Raw genomic sequence first — 23555 nt, forward strand, 5'->3', positions numbered from 1 at the left:
TCAGATATCCCTCTGAACTCTGGCGAATTATCATGATGGGAGAAACATCGGGACGCTTTCGCCAAAACATCTGACGAAAATGAGAATTCGTCAAGCTGACAATCTGGCTCTTTAACCTTTTGATCTGCGAATACATCAAACGGTGTCCATTCGGGAAAGGCGGGGTTGGGGATCGAGGGGGTTTTGGGGGGGGGGCATAACTCAGGTCAATGCCATAGCGTGGTTGGCATGGACCGTGATGCAAAACAATGAAATGGGCCCCCCTGGTCTCTTTCTCCCCTCTTTCTCCTCTCCACGTGTTGGGCCGCAGGGCAACCGCACCGCCGTCACACTGGTGGGGCGGCGCGTAGCGTGGCACTGACCCTGGTGCAAGGTATGACGTGTAAAGATATCTCAGGTTTACGCTCTGTCGCCACTGCCTGTGTAGTCCACCGATAGTGGAGCTTTATTGGAATGTGTCCTGCCCAAGCCATGTCTTTAAGCTGTGTTTGTTTTCGAATCCACGTGTTGCTCTTTCTGTCTCAGTTTAACTCAAAGCACGCATCTTTCCGTGCGTTTGAGCTTTTGTTCCATCTTGCTCGAGTTTGTTTCCCTGCATAAATATGAACACGTGTAGGTCCGTTAGTAGCAGATAAATCATGATTAATTATAGCTGTTAATGTTTCCGTCACCATAGGAACGTTTTCATAATTATTTCTTTAAGCGGCTTAACTGCTGCTGATGGTGAAAACATTGGTCTTGAAATTGCATCGGCTGATTAACTAAGACGTTCCGTTGTATTTTTTTGTATTGATATTGGAATGGACCTTGTCTATTTCGTTTAAATCTCTCACAACTGCATTAACGCTGTGTGAATTGCGTTGTACAAAGAATTGCCAAAAGAAGGCGTGTGGGAAGGGGGTGCGTGGGTGCAAGTGGAGGGGGTTGACTCAGACATGGGGGGTGGGGGGAGGTTGAAGGCCAGGAGAGCGCGAGTTAATAGAGTGAAGTGGGGTGAAGGGGGTTCGGATCGTAATGAGTGAATATGATTGATAATACTCCTGCGTACGTTTTAACAGTTTTGCTATGTAGCTCTCCGACGGTGCGTTTAATTTTTTATTTTAGCTCGTCTTGATCGGCGTGATGTCCGACGTTTTGCATCTCGTGCTGGTAATTCCTTAATACCTCCCCAGCATGTGGAGCGAAACGTCGGACATCATGCCGAACAACACGCAGTACAACCAGGAAATACATCGGAGAGCTACATACTTCATAATGCCAACACTGCACTTTGATCTGCAGGCATAATTCCTTTCACCCGCTCCGCTGAAATGTTTACGATTTGATCAACGTATGACGTGGCGCTCACTCTTTCTAGCGACGTGTCCTGCCTAAGCCCACTTATTTTACGTTTGAAACATCACAGAGAAATGTGTAGAAAATGCACTCAGTATTTGTGCATTATGCAAAACCCATCGGCAGATCCTGAAGAGCTGCATTGCGGTCCTCTTGTCGTCTTAGGTCACCAAAGCAAATAATTTAAGCAAATTTGACCCAATGAGAGGCAGCAGTAAGACAGATTTCGACAACTGTTGATCGGTTTCGTCCTTATTAGGACTCATCAGTATTGTATGGCAACCAATGCTCACTTCTGCACAGTCTGCCGCTGGGAACCTTATACTTATTTAGCCTAATGGTTTGTAGTACTCCGTATAATTAATAGCCCTTCTCCATAAGACGTCTGCTATCCACAGCTGCACGGAGAACAGTGACGGGTGATTAAGGAACAAATGCAAGGCGGGTTAATTATCCTCCGGATGAATTAATCGTCTGGATAAGGAGGCCGTTGCGTGTAATTGCACGTGCGTCTCGTTACGTGGAAACTGCGGATCTTGTATCGGCTACGCGTGATTCGTCTGTGTTGGCCGTGAGCGAGAATCGAACTCGGGTCGCCAAATTTGTAGGGCAGCTACCCACTGCACCGCCATTCCCCACTAACGCACGTGCACACACACACGCGATTTATATATTCAGTGTAATATTCGACCAAAACGAATAACGTGAAAGCCAGTCATTGGTTCTTTGTGCGTCGATCGTTCGTAGCGCCCTGCACTACGAACCCGGCCTTCCCGGCCATCAGGGACGAGTGATATTCGAACCAGTCCTGCCCCTCAACTCCTCCTCCACCAACCCGCACTGGCCACCCCGCGTGTTGAAGTAGCAGTGTATTGACAAAGTTCTATAAAGTATTCGTCTGCGTAAAATAAAATAAAAACTTCATGCTCTTGTAAAAAGGTAACGGCGCATTTCTGCAATGTCTTGCTCACGCCATCTCCATAGAAAACTATAGCAAGCCCCTCTCTATGGCATTTGTTTTGACTTACCCTTCTTCGCTGGCCAATACGTCTTGAAAGAGGTGGGTGTGCCCACCGACACCTGATGCCACCACACGGCGATCTGCCAATCGACTAACCGCGGTGTACCCAATTCTGCTTCTCGGTGGAAAGAGGATTTAAGAAAGTTGCCCATTGTTTTTCACTTACCGCGCCGGAAGATGGCAATCAAACCAGCGACCTCTTGACTACAAGTCCAGTGCGCTGACCGTTGTACCACTGTGGCAGCATCCTTCTCGCTCTCGTAAACCATGAATGTATATGCATGGCTGAGGCTAGTGTGTTCTCTGCCCGCCTCGCCTGGTCTCGCTTTGAAGGAGTCAAACGCCGCGTTCAGCAGAGCCCTGAGAGTCATTACACGCAAATCCACACGCGGGGAACTCTCAAATTACCCCTCTTAAGGTCAAACAGCCTCGCTCATTACGGGGCCGAGACAGGAAACCCCGAGCCGCCAATTAAACCAAATCAAAGCACACTGCGCGAACGGGCGCCGCCATCGGCCGCTGCCTGAACAAAGTCACTCCTGCGTGTAGTCGGGGCTTTATTTCAACCGGAGCTGTCTGGGGCTGAGGACCGGAAAATGATTTTTTAAATCCTTTATATTAAGTTCGCTTGCTTGCTTACGACCGTGTAAATCTTGCGGTCGTTATTTAACCCACTTCCCGTGATCCAATCGATCTGACATTTTCCACACAGACTCGTTGTGCGTAACAAATAATGTTCGTGAAATTTTTTTTCCAAAATTTTACACTTTTTAGGCAAAAAAAAAATTATTTTACATTTATTCAAATAGAACTCATTCATGGCTTTGGCTGAACGTCACAGTGTAGGAGCCCAGAGCGTGACACCTCCACAGGCCCTGGCGGAGTAGCGCAGTTGGTAGCGCCCTCGCTTCCCATGCCAAAGGTCGCGGGATCGATCCCCGCGTCCTCCACAGGCGAATATATGTTTTTACATTTATTCAAATAGAACTCATTCATGGCTTTGGCTGAACGTCACAGTGTAGGAGCCCAGAGCGTGATACCTCCACAGACCCTGGCGGAGTAGCGCAGTTGGTAGCGCCATCGCTTCCCATGTCAAAGGTCGCAGGATCGATCCCCGCGTCCTCCACAGGCGAATATATTTGTAAATCCTTTATATTAAGTTCACTTGCTTGCTTGCTTAAGACCGTGCAAATCTTTCGGTCGTTTTTTAACCCACTTCCCGTGATCCAATCGAGCTGACATTTTCCACACAGACTCGTTGTGCGTGACAATTAATGTTCGTGAAAAAATTTTTCCAAAATTTTACACTTTTTAGGACAAAAATATTATATTTAATTACTAATTGCTTAATGGTGCAATGCAATCATCTGACCCATAGGTGGCAGCCATCTCAAGCCAGAGGACGAGAGGACTCTAGCCGCCACGCATATAAAGGATTTATAGTGAAAAACTTTGTTTTTACTGGTTATACTTATTTTACGTGTGTGTTGTGGTGGGGGCGGGAGGGGGGTGGTGGATACAGTACGCTACTTACCTTTCGTGAGTTATAGGAACATGATGTGGGCCTCCCTTAGTTCAGTTCAGCCTTAACAGATTTCCTGATGCAGTGTGTGACATTGAGCTCGCTTGCAAGGCGTCACATATTCTGGCTACAAGGGGGATCCTTGTTATATTTGTAGGCGTGACTGCATTTGCCGGTGTGCGTTAACGGTAAATACCTAATAAGGATTTTTTTTGCAAATAATGGTAATCATTAATTAAGCCAAGTAAAAAAGCAAACACCAGAAAACACAGTTGCACTGCACTAATAACGCGTTTAGGCCGAATTTCTGTTCGTGAACACATAGCACGACTAAACTAAACTAAAACACAATTTTTATTTTACCAGCTGAGACCCACTGAGCAATATATATATATATTTCAGAAGCGTCCTGACCACAAATTATAGCCCAATTAAGTGGCTTATCACGTGGAAATGTATAGCAGCCAAATACTTTAAACGCATGTTTCTAAATGTGGAGTAAAAAAAACCGGAGGACTCGGAAAAAAAAAATCCACGCGACGACGGGGAGGGAGACACACAAACTCCAAATATACGGCAGGCGTCAGGTCGGGATCGAACCCACGCCCGCGTGTATACCAGGCGAGGTGGTTAACATCTCGCCACCAGAGACAAGTAGCGAACTCAACCCGTCCAGTTACGATCATCTTCTCTCATATTTCCCCCAAATGTTATTTTTTTAAATGCAGAAATTGATGTCGGTGTCCTGTGCCGCGAGACAAATAATCACTCCGATCTGTCCCAGGGCAATGCAAGCACTCGCGTTAGAGAACGGCCCACGGAAGTGGGCATTAGAGATCTACCTCTGCTGGGATTCGTTCAAATGGCCTCATGTCCACACGATGATTCGAACCCGGCAGTTCAGCGGTGCCAAGCTCAGCGCTCTTGCTGTTACCGAGTGCATGAAAAAGTAAACCAAGCTTTACTCTGTACTAATTTTGTGGTCACCTGTGCGGAGATCATACGTTATTAACTTTCAAAAGTGTATTTGAAAATTGTTCCTCAGAAATGATCGTAGGGCTATCCGAATATATATGAGGGTTCTCAAGTTCTTCCAGGACATCTCATTTTATCCCTGGCCACCAAGTTCACGCAGTGGGCTCAGGAAAGCAAACGCAGTTGAAGACCATAAATCAAAGAGGTCATCACGGAAAATGCTGAATACAACGCTACACCCGCCATCGCATCCTTCCTTCTGCCAGATCCAGCAATTGTTGAACACCCGCCCACCTGACCCCAGGGGTCTCGTCATGACTTAATTCACATTTTGCTTGAATTATATTTGCACTCGTTATCAAGGCACAAAATCATTAAACACACACACGGACACAAGAGTTTCGTCCATAACAGAGCAATTATATATTTGTATAGTAATTAGTAATAATCGAACAATATTGCATTGACAGTAACTGTACGTCCAGGTTCGGCCTTAGCGTGGCATAGACGACCGGGGTAGCCGCCCAGGACGCAAAGCTGTGAAACGGTGCCAGCCACGTATGTTGAACTGTCGCACCGTACGTGGCCAACCGTGCAAATCGGAGGTGTGGGGGAAGGACAACAAAACTACACACATAAGGCAGTTCTAAAGAAATGAGTATGAGGGGTGCAGACAATTTTAGAGACAACGCGACCAGAGAGACGGAAACGAAGGCGGCGACACGAGACGACAGAAACCCAGTGAGAGAAAAGGAGCAAAGAGACTCAACGATAATACGGTGTACCAAAAACATGTTTTTTTGTCCATGGGTAGTAAGTGTTATTTCCTAATTGCTTACGCCTCAAAAGTACAGAAAATGGCTATTATGCACCAAAAACTTTGCTTTTGTGACCAGAACAGTGATATTTTGAAATTTACCTATTTTCAATGAGAAAACGTGTGCATTTGTGTCATTCCTTCACGTAAAGTACTGGTCAAAAAAGCAAAGTTTGATGGGGAATGATAGCCATTGTCTATCCTTTTTGGGCACAAGCAATTAAAAAATAACACTTACAACCCAGGGACAAAAATCGTGTTACATCGTGTTATTACCAACCACGTCTCCCCCTGCTGGCGAACCCTAGGAGCCGCAAACATTCCTCATTCGCCCTGTGCGCTGTGATCAGCAACACTGAAAACAGAACTAACAAAAGTTGAGAACCGATCCTGTTTGGAGGGCGAAGCTCGAGTCAGCGGGTTAGGATCAGAGCCGTAGCGAGGCATGTTGGTGCGAGGGGGCAACGTTTTCCCTTCAGCCCCACCCCCCGCAGCTGCGGAAGCCGACACTGGCCACCAAAAATGTGATCGATCAGCCGCCACTGCTCGCTTCGTTCCTAATTAATTTGGCTACCGATATTTGACAGCGCCCGCCTCGGAAAGGGGCACCTGCTCGCCACTGTCACGACCACTGGTCAGAATTAGTGAGAGAGCGCTTGGTGGGTTAGTTGATCAACGGTAGGGGGTGTATGCAGTGCAAGTAGCAGCTTGGCCAGTTGCGAAAGATCTCTGTAATGTCTGGTACGATACCCGTTGCCGGTTGGCGAGTGGGCGAGGGTTAGTGTGTTCTGCCCCCAAACGGTTTGCCCCTCATCGCCCCATTGGCACTTGCAGAACATTTTTCGTTTCTGACCGCTATTCGCTGCTGGTGTTGGATGTTAACAGCAGTGGTGGTGCTAGCCCACTGGAGACCTTACCCTCTTTTAATGGGCGTCGCGGTGGCGAGATTATATCTTCTTCGCCTGGTATGCTGGAGGTTGTGGGTTTCATCCCTACCCTGACGCCTGTATATTTGGAGTTTGCACGTCGCTCTCTCTCCCCGCGATCGCGTGGATTTTTCTCCAGGTCCTCCGGTTTTCCCCTCCACATTTAGAAACATGCGTTTAGAGTATCTGGCTGCTATACATTTCCACACGATGATAAGCCACTTCGTTGAACTATCATTTGTGGCCAGGTGGCTTCAGAAAAAGAGCTTCACATAGCTCGGTGGGCCTTACCTTGTAAAATAAAAATAGTTTATTTTTTGTTTAGTTTTAATGTACGGTACAGTATACATTCCTAGAGAGATGACAGGAGATATATATCTAGACAAAACAGAGATGTAGTGAGATAAAAAAAAATGCAATGAAAAAAGTTCATTGCTATAGTGAGATGCAAGATGAGAGAGATTAATTGTATTTTTATGTTAATGAGCTTTTTATATATTTTTTTTATCAGATTTGTGATTCGAGCTGATATTTGTCCCACCCCTATTGGTCCATGAATCCGTGGAGCCCCTGCGCCTACTTAGGGCCCTGAGCTTTGGCCACCGCTAGTTACAAGACCGGACCTGTATACGTCTTAAACGAAATTCAATTGCAGTAGATACGCAATTAGCATTACAGCGCACATATATATAATACTGTAGAGTGGTGCAATTTATAACAAGCCTTTAAGGGTTACCTACAATAAATTAATTTGGGAGCAGCGGCGTGTATTATTCTGCACATAAATACGTTAACACTGTCAATGCTTCTTACACGATCAATATGCGAGCAATTGGAAAACCAACAAATATAAACGCGCAATGAGTAACGATTGATCGATTATTAAACTCACGATTTCGTGCATCGAGTCCCCGCGAATGTAACGTGGATGCTCACGGAATGCACTAAAACCCGAACGGGTAAGTACAATAGTTGGAGAATACAAGTAAGACAGCACGCAATGAAAAATACAAAGACAGCAGAGAACGAACCACAAAGGAGACGGTAGAATCTAGGTCGACACGCAGTACCAACGAAGCAGGACAAACAATTACAAATGAGACATTACGGATGAGCAACAATACAAACGATGTAAATATGAATCGATTCTTGACTCGAATTACCAATTTCATAACATCGCATATGAATCGTGATACATCTCAAACTGATTTTCTGCTCAAATGAGCATCGAGGCAGTGCTCATCTCCTGCTTCCAACCCTGAGCGAGTGGTGGAAATTCCACGTTCCTATGGCGGGGTGCGATTCTCTTCATAGCACAATCCCCACAAAGCGGTACCAATTTTAGCAACACTGAAAGGATGATTGGTTGAGTCGTTCACCAAGCAGAACTTGAGCTCGCATCCTTCTGATCGTGAGCCACTCGCTCTGTCGCTGTATCTGGCTGGGTTTATATCTGGCGCAATATATGCGGTGTGAAACGAGATTGCATCAATTTGCGAAAATCCGGTTCACGACACGAATCAAGAATGGAGCCAATTCAAGAATAAAAATTAGATTTGTTTAATCGTGGCTAATATGGCGACCCCTAGTGGCTGGGTGAGTCGCGTGAACTCATTACGTACAAACTTGATTTGAAGCTTTCGTGACTGCAGGAATTACTCTTTGGTTCTTTCGGTGAAGACTTTACCGAAAGGACCAAAGAGTCATTACGTACAGTACAAGTGAGAGGAAACAAATCCATGAGCGAACCGTGAGATTAAGAATCGATATTAATCCACGACTCGATGTACATACAATGGATGAGCGTGTGGCTGTATGTACGCATTTGATGATACATTGCTGTCTTGTGGGAATCCTGATTGTATTACAATCTTTGCACCTTGTAACAGCCTCTGGCAGCTGTGTCAACTTTTAGAGGACGTTCGTGTAATAATAAGCACAGATGACGTCCATCCGCTGACATGTGGTATAGTTGAAACGCTCCCGGCAGCACGATTCGTTCACTCTAAGTCAAGACCACGTGGCCTGCAACGTGGATGTCGTGAGCGGTTCCTCCTCTCGGCGCTAGGTCCAGGGCATGAACCCACTGCTGCCCGGCGCGGGGTACAGCCAAACTGGGACTCGGGGTCATCTGCAAGGGAGGACGGGGACACACACGGATTAGTGTCAGACCGTGCGTCAAAACTTTGAAGCGGCCAGTAACGCAAAGTACTGTCATAGTTGTAATCATCAAGAGTGAACGCGTTTTTTATTCAAACATCCATCCCATTCATCATCATCATGCCGCTATGGTCTACAACATGAACGGCGCCACTTTGTGCAAAGTCCCAAAAACATCAACCGTGGTTCTATTTAAATACTAAATCCCTCCGTATCTATCATAATGTGGAATTGCCACTAGGGTCGTCAATATATAAGATCCTATCATGTGAGATCCACGGCCGAAACGTATCCCAGTGAATCTGGCGACTTATATCGTCGTTGGTGATGAAGGCGAGACATCGGGACGTTTTTGTTAATAACATCTGATGGAAATTAAAATTCGTCTACGTGACCTTTGAACAAATACAGAGAGTCAGGGGGCGGGGGAACGGGTTACTCGGGGACTGGCCATAACTCAAAGCAGTGGCGACACCCGCACCCAACAACACCACGTGACACCACCACCACCACGCGATGCCATCACTAGAACCATGCGACACGACCCAGCGACACCAAGACCAGAACCACGTGACATCACCACCAAGCAATATCCAGATCAGAACCACGTGACACCACCACGAGAACCACGCGAAACCAACACGCGACAACCATATCAGAACCATGCGACACCATTAAGAGACACCACCAGCAGAAGCACGCGCCACCACCACCAACACGCGACACCACCACGTGACACAACCACGTCCACCACCACCATCGTAACGCGACACCCGGCATGTCTGAAATCATATAGGCCACGATATCTTCGGCGTGCTAAGGGGACTTTCATTATTAATATTTAATTCAATTAAGCTTGTAAACCCTACAGGCGAGGAGGCGGATTGTGCATACGCGTGTTTGGCTGGGGTAATTGGCCGTGGCATGCCACGAATGTTGCCGGCTGAGTTGCGAAAGCGGCGAGCGAGTGAGTGTTTGGCGGGGTCGAGTAACATCATCGTCGCTCAGCGTGGCCAGGTCGTGCGAAGCGCTCGTCTCGCGGCAGTCAATAGCGCGAATGCGGCCAAACCAAACTGGAAACGCGACGCGAAGTGGAGTGGAGCAGTGGTCACGGCGGTTAGCGGCACGGAGTGCGCCGGCCAGCCGGACGCCCGTGACATACACACGACCCCAACTCCCGACCAGGAGTCAGTCGGTTACCAGTCCTATATAACCCTCTCGCTGAGCCCTCTAGCACTAGCCGTGCCATTGACCGGCATACGCATAACCAACGAGCCAATACGCAACAAATATTACCCCACACTCATCCCCGTCTCGACTCACTAGCTTGTCTCCGTGCTCTCAACTGGCTACCCATCGCCAGTAGGGGCACATACAAGACCGCCTGCCTCTGCCACAATGCCTTCATATCCGCCTGCCCGCCGTACCTTTCTTCATTATTGACAACTTGCAGCTCAGCACACGGCAGATGCCTGCGCAGCGCGACTCACGACCTCCTTTTGTTACCAAGATCCAGGATGGTCATGTCTATGCGCCGCTTCTCGGTGGCAGCCCCAACAGTCTGGAACGATATCCCTCTGCACATTCGCAGCATCACCTCAATCGCCTACTTCAAGAGAGACTTAAAAACTCACCTCTACAATCATGCTTTCGAGCGACTCTGAGCTTGGCTCCGCGCCTCTGAGTTGCGGCCACTACGTCTGCAAATTTGCGCGCGTTACAAATTGAACTATTATTATTATAAGACACGACCTTAACCCTAACAAATGACCAAATCAGACACGAATGTTAAGCATCACACTGACCCTAACCCTTACTAGCTAGCCAAACATGAGTGTTAATCTCTCACATTGACCATAACCAACGAGCCACCTAGTTACTTGTACTAAATCTACTACTGACCCCAGCCCTACCCATAAGCAACTAGCCAACCAGGGACTAGTAGTAACTCTGCCAGTGATCCTAACCCGAAACAACCCGCCACTATTGCTAGACATGCCTACTGACCCTTGGCATAACCAACTAGCCGAGCAAACGCAGCCACAACCGTAACCAACTAGCCAACCAGACACCATGACTATTGACGAAAACCCTATCCCGAACAAAGTAGCCAATCTGCGTCGAGTACCGGCCCCGACCCCAAACCTAACCAATTATCAAACTAGCCACAATCACAAATCTTAACCCCCACCCCTACCTCTAATCCCACCTCTCGCACTCCACCTGTAAGACCTCGTTTCACTTCTTGCGTTGCAATTGTGGAGTTCACAGCACAGCTCTACAAACACATCTCGAGCCAATGGCGCTCCCCGTGGAACCATGAACTATGCATACACAACGAGATCCCCACGTGTAGCCTTCAGAGACTCTGCGGGAAAGCAGCGTAACTAGCATGGAGGCAGGGGGTGCCTTGCTCCCCTCTCCCCCTGATCTGGTGGCCAAGGCTACGAGTTGGGGCCTTCGTGACAACCACCATGAGATATTTTTTCAATAGTTATAATAATAAAAAAAGTATTTTGCAAAATACGGAGCTCCCCTCCAGCGTGAAATATTCTATACCGTGATCTTATTAGGCAAGAGGAGCCGCGATATAAAGCCTTGGTGTGACCTTGCGAGTCAAATCAAATATTATGGCCTCGCCTGACCGATTGCCGCACCGCCTGAGCTAAAAGTGTCGTTATGCCACTTTTAGCGAGCACCTATTTAGATCGGAATGGCTCGTCTGATTTTGTTGGAATAACAATAAATGTGATGTTTGGTCATATGTACGTCACGACTGTAGCTAAGTTCGAGATGTAAATGTTTAATGTTTTCGCAGGGCAATTATATTTACATTTGGTATAAATATAGTCGAGCCCATGCGTACAACGATAATAATTCGAAAACTTAAATGTTTAAAGTGGGGCCTTCAAAAAACATGTCCCCAGATAGATTTTACTCTTTGGGCAGGCCCTGCAATGAATTTGAAATCGCATCAACTCGTGTTTAACGCCTACGCATTTACCATATCCACGATCAAGTAATCGGCCTACTCATGGTTGCTACTCCTGTACCTGCAGTCTTGTACACACGGAGCCCTGTTGCAGACTACAAACGCCGGCATAAGTGTCGCAGCCTATTTAAATGTGGTCGCATTTAGACGCGTATGTAAACGACAGAGTGCACGCTGCGCCCTGAACCTAGCGACCTGTGTTCGAATCCCGGCCACATCTAACATCAGTAGAGTGCTCTCTGCACTACTCGTGGGCCTTCTTTTGCTAAAACGCATTGACCAATGTGGTAAAGTATGGTGACACAAACCCCAGTGACCAACACGTTAGACAATCAACTCTTGGATGTTTGATTACTTATGCACGCCGTGTCGATCGATAATGGGGTTGTTTCGCCATACTTCACCGCGCTGGTCAGTGCGGGTTCAATGAATATCGGAGTGTGATAACCACTTACTGCACCACCACGACACCCCTGGGAACCATATACAACAACTTATATTATTCAACACATTTCCTGAAACATTTAATCCGAGGCTCTTTTGTGCGGGTCGGTAAGTGATCTATTGGCGCGTATAAAATTATCGCACACTCATAATCATCACGGGGCCTCCTTTGCCAGTGTCAAAATATAAGAATAGGTTTTCCTGGCAACAAAACAGGTGTTAAAATGCTAAAACACCAAACTGAAACCTTTTGCGAAGAATCATGTCTGCATTAACCACAGCTACTTGTCAAAGAAAATACAAGCAAAAAAACATGCTCTGACAGTATATGCATTGTCTTTGAAACTGGATTGGTCCACACCAGAGACAGCGTCTTGAGACAAGCACCGATGGAGATAAATCACCGCTATCTTCCTGTCACATCATCACTCTCCATCCCCTCAGCTATATCCATCATCATCTCTATAACCTTAATCCACCTTCTCTTCACCATCCACTACCTCGTCGCCAACATAATCTCACCTCCATCCACCATTTGTCCTCACCATCCGTCAATATGTCACTTTCGTCCACCTTTTCTCATCTCCACTCACCCCTCGCCACCTCCATCATCACCATTCATCCCTCGTTAGTCAACACCAGTTACCCTTCGTCATTTCCATCAACTCCTCTCCATCCACCACTTCATCATCTCCACCACCACCTTCCCCACCTCGTCCCCACCCCCCCCCCCTCCTCCTCTTTCTCCCCTCTTCACCCACAACCCCCCACGCCCGCACCCTCACCTCCAGTGATCATAGTGTGGTTGATATGGGCCCTGGTGCAAGGGAATTAAATGGTGCATCCTACCCAATTCCCCGGTGTCATCTCCTCAGAGCTTGGCGCTAGGGCCCTTTTGGCCACCCATGCACAGCCTGCACCCTCAACTCTCACCTCAGTGCGAGGCCGACATTGACCAGGCCCCCTCCATGCGCCACACCGAGAACGCGTAGCTGAGCCGCTCCTGTGCCGCGTAGCTGCTGCCGCACTGAACCCCTGCATGGGGGCCCTCGCCGCAGTCCCCCTCGCCTCCCCCACCACCGAGGACTCCGACATCACCACCACCGCCGCCACCACCAACATCGCCGTCGCTCTGCAGAACCTGGTAGAGGAAGTCGATGTAGCGCGTGGCGAGTTTGAGCGTCTGGATTTTGCTCAGTTTATCCGAGGGCAGTGTCGGGATGATTTGGCGCAGGGACGCGAACGCCTCGTTCAGAGACTGCGTGCGCTGCCGCTCGCGCACGTTCGCCACGAAGCGCTGCTGCTGGACCTCTTCCCCCGAGAAGGAGCAAACGCTGCCCGCGCTGCCCGCGCTGCCGTCCGCTGCCCCACAATCCCCTGGCACCACCGCGTCCCCGCATCGTTGCCTCCGCTTGCCGCTGCCGTCTCCTCTGCACACAGGAGATGATGTTGCCAGCCCCCTTGCTGCTGCCTCTGCTGACGATGTCGCTGATATTGACGATGTCGCTGCTCTTCCTCCGCCCTGCGCAGGGCGCTTCTTGCGGGAGCTTCTCTTGGGCGCGGGACGCCCAGGGGAGTCATCTTCACTGCATGAGAGGGGAGTGAGCGGAGAGCCGTTCACGGGAGACTCCATGGTTCCTAGAGTCCCCCGACTCTCCACCCGCCGAGTTCAATCCTTCACCCCCTGCCGAGTTCGATATCTATGACCCCCCCCCTTCCCCTCTGCGGCCTCGAAGTCCTCTGACCTCGCTTGACCGGATCGCGGTGACTTTGGCTGAAGGAGAGCGAACCCACTCTGGACTTGGAGCGAGGATGACGATGGAGCGAGGCGAGCTAGGCGCGAGTGGTAGAGTTTGGAAAATCGAGTCCCGTTCGAGCGGCCCGCTTCCGCTTTTTTTCCGCCTCTTATTTCTACGCGAGTTTCTAATCCGCGTGTATTTTGTATGTGCGACTTTCTGTGAGGCTTAACGTGAGATGTTTCTGAGCCTTTCTAAGAGTTGTTTTTATTGTCTTTTTCAGTGATATTCTGTCTTTATAAGTGTCTTCGTGCTAAGATTTGTTTCTGTTTATCTCTGTGTCTAAGTGATTATATTGTGTATTTATAGGTCTTTCCCTTTAATGTTGTTCTATGTCTTTCTATGTGTATTTTATTAAATGTTTATCTGTCTTTATACGTGCTTTAGCGCAAATTGTTAAGCGTACTTTTTTTCATAATCGATATGTTCTACGCATGTATTTTATAAGTGTCTTCGTTCTCTTTGCGTCTTTCTCTGCCCTTGTTCTATGCGCCTCTCTACGTGCGTTCCTGCGTGCCTCTTTGTGCGCCTTGGATTCGGTTTCACTGCTGTCCCAGCCGTGCCAATAATGTTCCACCCTGCTGCAGAACGTCTCCTTGGAAAAACGAATCCGATGGCTCCCTCCCTCCTACCTCTGCTCCGAACTTTGAGCAACTTTGCGCTCGGCGACTCTTTGCCATGTGCGCACGCCACGCCCGCGTTTATTAGCTCCGCAATTCTATTGGCTGACGAGTGGAGAAATGTATCCTCCTCCTCATCCACCAACCCAACCCTTCACACATCCCCATCCCAGCCCCATATGCGCCCACGACCCCTGGCTGCACGAATATCGTGAGCGTCGTAGTGGGCAGAGGAGCAGCAGCCACTACCGGGGTGGTGGGTGTACAAACACTCCAAACATGTTTCGATGCGGCTAAGAGACATCCACAATATTTGGTACGAATATAATAGCATTTTTCAGTGCGCGGTTTCTCCCCTCCAACGAAGTGATGCTGATTATAATGATGATGTTTGGAATATTTAAGGGTAAGTCAACATGTATTTGGTTTAACCGGGTGAGAATTCAAGAAACTAGATAAGTCTCATATAAATGCACAGTATACCGTGCGAACAGTCGGCTCAGTACTGAATCAGTAGAACTGTTTTTTTTTTTATCCATGACGAAGTGTCGGGAGAACTTCGCGGATCTAATATGAAACATTCGCTATAGGAGGGTACTCCAAAGTCCCACAGTGGCTGCGACCCTGGTATTAAGGGTGTGATAATGCATCTATTTTTCATCGATTAATGCCGATTTTTCAGGCTCGTGATCCATGCATCAAAGAATGCGTGCAAACATCGATGTTTTAACATTCGGATATCGTATTTGTATTTGCGAGTAGTGCCGCAGTCGTTAGTACACTGCACTGCAATTTCGACGACCCGAGTTCAATTCCCCGGATGCCGGTCACGGCTAACATGAGTGGCGGGTGGTATCTGGAACCGTATTGTCTTGGGCTCTCCCACACTCTGAATCCATCCCCTTTACCCGCCCCATCTGGAAACAGACGCTGCTCATGCGTGCATTCCTCTTCCATCCGTTTCCTCTTATTTTCCATTCTTTCTCTTCTCTTTCCCGTTCCAGTTTGTATTTTCCCATCCATCATATATTCTTGACTCTATTCCCACTCCCGCGGTGTGCTGCCACGGGTAAACAGTTACGAGTAGCGTGCAATGAACCGAAGCAATTACTTGAAATTGCCGTGTGCGTGCGGACTTCCACGCTGCACGCGTCACAATTCACGCGGTCCCACGCGCGCGATATTTACTCAGGAACACAAACCAGCGCCGCAAATTATAAACCAAAATACAGGTCCTGCAAGATTTAATGTGAAGGTCCCTTTTTAAGGTGGTAAAAAAAAACCCAGTGCCTTAATTAGCACAATGCGTCCCGTTCATTGCCTCTCGTGATGTGTACAATGCACAGGTGCATGGAGAACGCCGCTCATTTGCACACCGGTTTACAGGTTGTTGCCGCAAGTGCTGTCAAGTATACGTACGGCGTTCCGAAGTGGGTGAGTGATGATGCGGTGAGTGATCCAAGTTCTAACGATCTTCTAGAAGGGTAAGAAAGCTGAATTATGTCACAAATACAATATAGCCGAGTGTTGATCTAAAACTATAGAAAATGGCATTTAAAATGTATATGTTGGGGCACCCGAAAATTTGGGGATAAGAGGTTTGGAATTTGTACTTGTTTTAATTCAGGCCTTCGAACATTTGTATCAGAATTTTCTTTAAATATGACATCATATTCTCGATAACTAATTTTGTTGTAATTTTTGGAACAGTACGACGCTAAAAGAGATATATAGCGGTAGAAGACCGAAAAGCACCAGGGCCTTGTATTTCACAGGGTCGGTATGTTCAGTACGGAATTTCAGGTAAAAAAAATATGGCTCAGTAGACCCAAAATGTTAAAAGTGCATGTGTTTGGTAAAGGAATCAATAAAGATGGTATATGTCACACATCACATTTTCTGCATCATGCCTGGTCGCCTTTGTCTCCCAACCGCTGTTTACAAACCGTACTTATGTAACTAATTTTAAAGCTGTTCAAATATCACGCGCCACTGATCTTAGGTGTGGCAGGGAATCGAACTAGGGAGGCAGGGTTCGTAGTGCTCTAATTTAATACGCGACTGCTTCTCAACATACATACCCACAAAGACAATCATCCCCCGTATAGCCTCAACGGACTTTGCAGGCTCGCACGGTACACGAGGGGTGGGTGGTCAGCACCACGCACAGCCGCCTTTGTCTCCGAAGTGGTGATATTTACCCACCGCACCGGGTACTCATTTGAGGCTGAGTCGACCTAGGGGAGACCCAGGACCGCTTCGGATAATCGTCACTGCTGTTGGCGGATGTGAGCAGGAATCGAGCTCGAGTCGCCGGGTTTGTAGCGCAGCGCGCTAACCAGTACACTACCGCTTCCCACATAAACACACAACACACGTGTGCACACAAGACCACGCGTACTGAGTACACACACACACATCCACAAGTGCACACAGTCTGGTTTCCAAAATCAGAAGGGCCGCGGTTTGCAAATGTACGCATTATGGGTGTTTTTTCTTTCTCAGCGCTAACACAAATATAAACTGTATGAGCCTGGGTCGAGACAGACTCGGGTTCATTCATAACACAAACGTACAAATGTACGGCCGCTCCGGAATAATACTACTTTAAACAGCTACACAAAGACGTCTTTTGTCCACGTGTCGATATAAGTAAGGAGAGAGAGAGAATGGGGACTGTGAGAGGGTGAAAAGGGTTAGGGTAGTTGGGTGGTAGGTGGGCTGAAAGGCGGCGGGGGGGGGGCGAAGGAACACATTCTAATTAAACATTTCCGCGCGGGTTAATTGCCACAAATAACAGTGCAATTATTTCAGTGACACGATCGCTCGCGATGCAAAAACAAATAGGGCAACGCATCCTTCCCGTATTGTCTCTCCACGTACAAATACGCGAGTTTAGTCTTGTGTGATTACAGAATCACGCGATCTTTTGGGAATGCGTATTTTTCAGCAGCAGTGTTGGTTTCATCTGGACCGATTTCGACGTCCAGCGACTCATAAGCAGAGGCTCGCTTCCTTATTACATCGATGTCGATGAACTGCACGATGGTATATCGGACGCGACACTCCCGATTTGCAGAAAATGCGTCACAATGCAGCGCTCGCTGTCGAGGTGTCCGGGTGGCGGGTGGATTTTTTACATAACGGACTGTGACAGATGGTGACGGCTTGGGGAGGTTTTCATCCAGCAGTGGATTGATCATGGCTGAGGATTTCGTGCGAATGGGTAGGTCTAAATAAGCATGTATGCTGTGTGTCCAACAGGTCAGACATGGAACACATTACAATGCGCTTGCATTCATTCATTTCGCCAATGCGTTGGGCTCTTGGCCCGTTTAGACCCAGTTACTTAGAGTCATTTATAAGCTCGTGTGTTTTTTTGTGTGCCAACTATTCATTTTTAACGGAATTGAGAAACGAGGGGGAGAGGCGGCGCAACGGTGAGCACACTGCGCTATGAACCCAGTTTTTTCTGAATTCACAGTCCAACGCTTAGCACACTGCACTGTGAACCAGGAGATCTCCGTTCCATTCCCAGTCACGGTTAACATCAGTCGCGAATGACGTCCGGATCGGCCCTACGCATCACCTTCGCCACACCGCACTGCTCAGCGTGAAGTATGGTCAAACGACAGAGGCTACGCGGGTGATTTTTGTCGTACGCTTTATAAATATGTCTATGCGTGTGTGTGTGTGCGCACGAGTATGAATGTGTGTGCGCTGGTGTGTGTGTGTGCACGTTTATGTATTTGTGAAGTTTGTGCACTCACGTGTGTGCATGCCCAGACATTTGTATATGCATGTGTCGGTGGAGAGTGCAGCGGATAGAACGCCGCGCTACGAACTCGGCGACCCGAGTTCGTTTCCCGTTTCACGACCAACACATGTGACGATTACCCCCCCCCCCCCAAGGTCAACTCAGTTCCTAAATGACTGCCTGGTGTGGAGTGTAAACATCAACAAATGGGGAAACAAAGGCGGCCGGGCATTGGTGTTGGCCACACTACCACCTCATAGTCGCTCGCTCACAGCACTTACCACGAAAGTATGTTATGGCTATGTGTGTGTGTGTGCGTGCGTGCTTTTTGCTGTAAAGAAAACAAGGAGGAACAAATTCATTTATTCGGTCAGCTCATGAGCGATGGATGGCGTTACTGCCGCAGAGGTTTGCCCCTTCTAATTTTTCTTTCGTGTTTGCATTTCGCTTAACGTAAATACATTCCCTTGTATGGGCCGTTTACAAAAAAAAATTCTGATCCAGTATAAAGTACTGTGCTACATTAATGGTTTGCTGTGGCCGTTTGCATGTGAAGGTGGTTAGAGTGGTTAGAATTGCATGAAGATCCACTTCGTTCGTAAGACGGGCTGCCCTCTAGTGATGATAATAATATAATACGTTTACTCACGGCTACAATGGTTATATTGTACTCTTGCGCCAATATCTACACGCTCCCTGCTTTCACCAAACCCGCCCTGACCAGCGTGGTGAAGTATGTCAAAGTAACCGAAGACCGGGACGGCATGATGAGGCCCTCGTCCAACATTGAATTGACACAATCCACTGCTACATTTTCCCAGTGGAACCTCAGGCCTGGTTTTCAAGTGGGTCTTACTTTACATAACTGGTTCATTTGATTGTTTATGTCATACTACAGTATTTCAGAAAAAAAGTTTTGCTCGCTGGCAAGCCGGCTAGCTCTAGGGAGGGACAGCGGGGATGTCCACAGGATGCACAGGCTGCTAGTTTGACATTTTTATGGAAGATCACTAAAACTCCACACATAGAAGTCAGCAACCTCCTTGTTGTACCAGAGGCACGTTGCTGATCTTAAACGTGAGTGTCCCACGCAATTCATGGATCCATCTCGGCATCAGTGACGTGCGGTGAGGTCAATGGCTGGGGAGCCAGATTCACACACTGAGGGGGGCGTGGACTCACGGAGGGGGGCGTGGCCTCACGGAGGGGGCGTGTCTGACATGTCCCCCTCGGTGAGGCAGATGTGATAGTTGCCTCCCCTGGTGCTTTTTCATTGCAGTTTCATGACGAGACCAGCGAGCCTAAATATATTAATACACATACGTGAAATAAGTTACCTGGACTATGGAAGGCAAGGACATGAAATGAAGGGGTCTACAAACATTACATTGGTGACATACTGAGATAGTAACAGGCACGCGCTTATTGCCCGCGCTCCATCCAGTTACTGAGGGGTTGCGCAATCAGAGGGGAGGCTGAGCTCGTCGCTGCCTCACCTCTCGTGTCTTCCTGTATTTGCAGCGGAGCTCCGCAAATTTGGCGATTTCGAATATAAAAATGATTGGAATCGTACAGAAATGACATTTATAACACATTAGTGCAAACATCTTAATATTTATTTTATTCATTTTTTTTTACTTTTCGTAACAGCTATTTTCATTGGAGTATGACAGGTGAGGCTATGCCTCCCCTGCCTCCCCTGACCGGACGTCCCTGCTCGGCAGGATCCACCAACCCCTCAAGTTTTAATTGAAAAAAGTTGCGTTTCGAAAATGCTCGAATTGGCTTAATGTTATTTTTTACGCAATGTTCTGGAATGGAATAATCAACGTTACACCTCACATTAATTCTATCAACGGGTTTCCAATAAGAAACACGTGATATTTTACTCCATTATAATCAGACGTTTCTCTTTACTCACGGCGTTATAAACGCATTACAAAAGTATAGCTGGCATAAGAATGTGCAAATTTTGTATCAATGGTGGAATCAATTTGGTATTTTGAGTTTGTGCGACTGTATAGATGTTCTAGAATGCAGGAGCCAGCAACCAAAATAACAATTAGAGCTATTTTCTTCCAATTGGTAAAAAAAAAACTAAATATTTCGAGAGCCACAGTGCATGTGAATACAATACATGTCAACCCATGTTTTTTTGTAATCACTATTTTTTTGGCAACAGCATACGCACAATGGTTTGTAATCCTGCATTACGAATCACTGTCGGGCTTTTAGACGTTCACCGTTTATCGAAAATAATTCGAAGGGGATTTCCTCGTGTTACTTTGCAGTTATCGGGTCGGGAGCCACGAAGCAGTCCCTACAGAGCCACGTGAGGCTCTGGAGCCGCATGTTGCCAACCCCTGGAATCTAGACTCTAGACCAGGGGTGGGCAAACTTTTTGACTCTTCTTTCAGCTCCCACACTCGTTGTAACACTTTCCCCAAACTTAACCAGCGGACACGAGAGTGGTACAGCAAGTCCTGATGATCCGCATCAGTTTCCTCCAGGAAGGTAATAAACTGACGGTGCTGAAGTCCCCTTGCTCGTATAAAGTTCACAAGTTTTACGACTGGATTCACGACACGTTTAAGCTGCAATACAGACTTACACAGGGATTCCTGTTGGATGATGCAGTGAAGGAAAATAAGATCCTGGACAGGGTTTTCCTCTTTCACTTTATCCTGGATTCTTTTCAGCAGCCCAATATTTTTTCCAGTTAAATGTGTCGATCCATCCGTTGTGACATTGACAAGTTTACTCCGAGGTAGCGTCATTCTTTCGATGACAGCAGATACCTGGTTATACAAGTCCTCTCCCCGCGTTGTTCCTTTCAGGGACTCTATGGTCAAAACCTCCTCTGTTATCGCAAAACTGTCAATGCCTCGGATAAAAATGAGGAGCTGAGCAGTGTATTTTACGTCCGTACTTTCATCCAGTGCTAGTGAATATAATTCAAAGGAATCAGACTTTTTGTTTAATTGACTGGCTATATTTTTTTATCAATCAGTTCCACACGGCGAGTCACAGTCCTGCGTGATAAGCTGACTTTTTCAAATTTGCTTTTGATCTCCGGACACAAGATGTCTGCTGTCTGTACCATGCATTCTTTTACAAACTTGCCTTCGGAGAAAGTGGTAATGAGTGGTAATGTTGGTGAGAAGAAGGTTTTAAAGAAAATTGAAATCGAAGTGAAGAAGGAAATTATTGAAAAGTTTGTATAATTAATGATTTTTTAAACTTTAATTATGTGTTCTGTGCTTAAAACTCTTTAAAAAAACTGTGGGGTCTAGAACGGACTCGTGAAATTTGGAGAGAACTCAGAGTAAAGTGTTGTTTGTTTTGTTGAATTACACAAAGCGTAACAGTTATCTATATAACTTTTGTTATATAAAATTCCTAGTAAGATATTAATTTTGTGAGTGTAGACATACCCCTCCCCCTCATTCAAGCCGTATAATTTAGAGAGCGAAAGCGCCGAGTACGTAAATCGCTAACATAAGAACCCGTTAATCTCTTCTCGCATCATTCATACGATGATGCGGTGAAGTTAACGTTGATACGATATTACGGTGAATGCTTCCAAAAACAATACTGTACCCAAATATTACTGTTAACTTACTTTCAATAGAAACATGAATTGCTCATACGAATATTCTCTCTCTCTCAGAAACAATCATCTTGTTGAACGATTCTAAACCTTGATGCGGCAATGTTAGTTTTCTCTGTTATTCAAGGTTATCTCAGTGTTATTCAATGTTGTTACATTTAGTTTACTATTACACTGAATTCTATGGCGTAATTAACTATTTTTGTGCTTAATAATCTTTAAAAAAAAACAATATTTATATACAGTTCGTAGGAGTCTGGAACGGATTAATTGTATTTACATACAATCCAATGGGAAAATTAGGTTCGAGTCACGACCAAATCGGGTTGGACAAGTTCGGCGGGCCGGATTAAAAAGCCCAACGGGCCGTATACGGCCCGCGGGCCGTAGTTTGCCCATGTCTGCTCTAGACGAAGTTTACTACTCAACACACCGCCCAGAGCGACATCCATGCAGTGGCGGCTCGTGACATTTTCACTAGGTGGGGCTGTTCTGAGTGACCTCTGAAAACATGGTGTACTAGTTAAGAAAAGCCTAGTCGTGTTATTGGACTTCCCGTGAAAGTGATATCTACCAATGGTAGGCATTTATAAATATGAAACGATACAACTGAGTACTCAAATGCTGTCCCCATGACCCTCAAGTCCACACAACACAACACCTCTGACACTGACAAAAGCCGTGAGCTGCTGTAATTGCACAGCGCAACCTCGCGTTGTGACGTCTCATTACAGCCATGGGCGCCTTTTTCACTGCCCTGAATGGGTCTCAAACGGCGTGGCTAAAATGCGAAGCTGATCGCAGTGAATGAAGGGGGACATCTCTCACTCGGACGCCTTCACAGCCGCCCCGAGACCGTCCCCGCGGTATTAGTTGCAGCGGTTTCTAATATGAACTTCAAATATGATCTTCATTAGGCAAGTCACATTGAAAGAATCATTACATGTAAATAATGTAAACACAACAAAACGATTTATCTACATTTTTTTATTAGAAAAATATTTCTCATCCCCAGTTGCTTGGTGGGGCAATGCCCCAGCGCCCCTAATGGACGAACCCGATTCAAGAGCCGAATGGCTCACAGGGCTATACCTAATAAATGAACTTGAACTTGAACCGCGCCTGCATCCATGACCTAACACCCCAACCAAGATTCAAACGTACAACTTTTAATTTGACCAAGTAATCCCACTGAGCTATACAGACCTGGTCACAAATGATAGCTCAACGAAGCGGCTTACAATGTGGAAATGTACAGCAGCCAGAATACTCTATAACCGCACGTTTCTAGATGTGGTGGGGAAAAACCCAGAGGACCCGGGGGGAAATCCACGCGATGACGGAGAGAAACACGCAAACTCCAAATATGCAGCAAGCGTTAGGGTCGGGATCGAACCCACCACGACCTCCTGCATACCAGGCGAGAGAAGTAACATCTCGCCACCGCTGGCAAAGACAACGATCTCCCCGTATGGCCTTAACAGACTGTTGGGGGGCAAGTGCTGTTAGCGAGCACCTATGAAGGCCGGCACGGCAGACGAGGGGGTGTGGACGGTCAACAACCACGCCCGGTCGCCTTT

The 23555-nt window shown here is 47.1% G+C and overlaps 1 protein-coding gene across 1 annotated transcript; it reads right to left on the reverse strand.

Annotated features, from left to right (window-relative positions):
• Positions 1–5160: 5160 nt before the first annotated feature.
• Positions 5161–14639, reverse strand: LOC144932799 (uncharacterized). The gene is made up of 2 exons (XM_078857263.1): positions 13126–14639; positions 5161–8727 (listed from the first exon to the last, which is right to left on the reverse strand). The coding sequence occupies exon 1, from the start codon at positions 13823–13825 to the stop codon at positions 13127–13129; it is 699 nt and encodes a 232-aa protein (XP_078713389.1). The 5' UTR covers positions 13826–14639; the 3' UTR covers positions 5161–8727; position 13126.
• Positions 14640–23555: the final 8916 nt, after the last annotated feature.

This window comes from Lampetra fluviatilis, chromosome 1, assembly GCF_964198595.1.
Source record: "Lampetra fluviatilis chromosome 1, kcLamFluv1.1, whole genome shotgun sequence".
Taxonomy (NCBI): Eukaryota; Metazoa; Chordata; class Hyperoartia; order Petromyzontiformes; family Petromyzontidae; genus Lampetra; species Lampetra fluviatilis.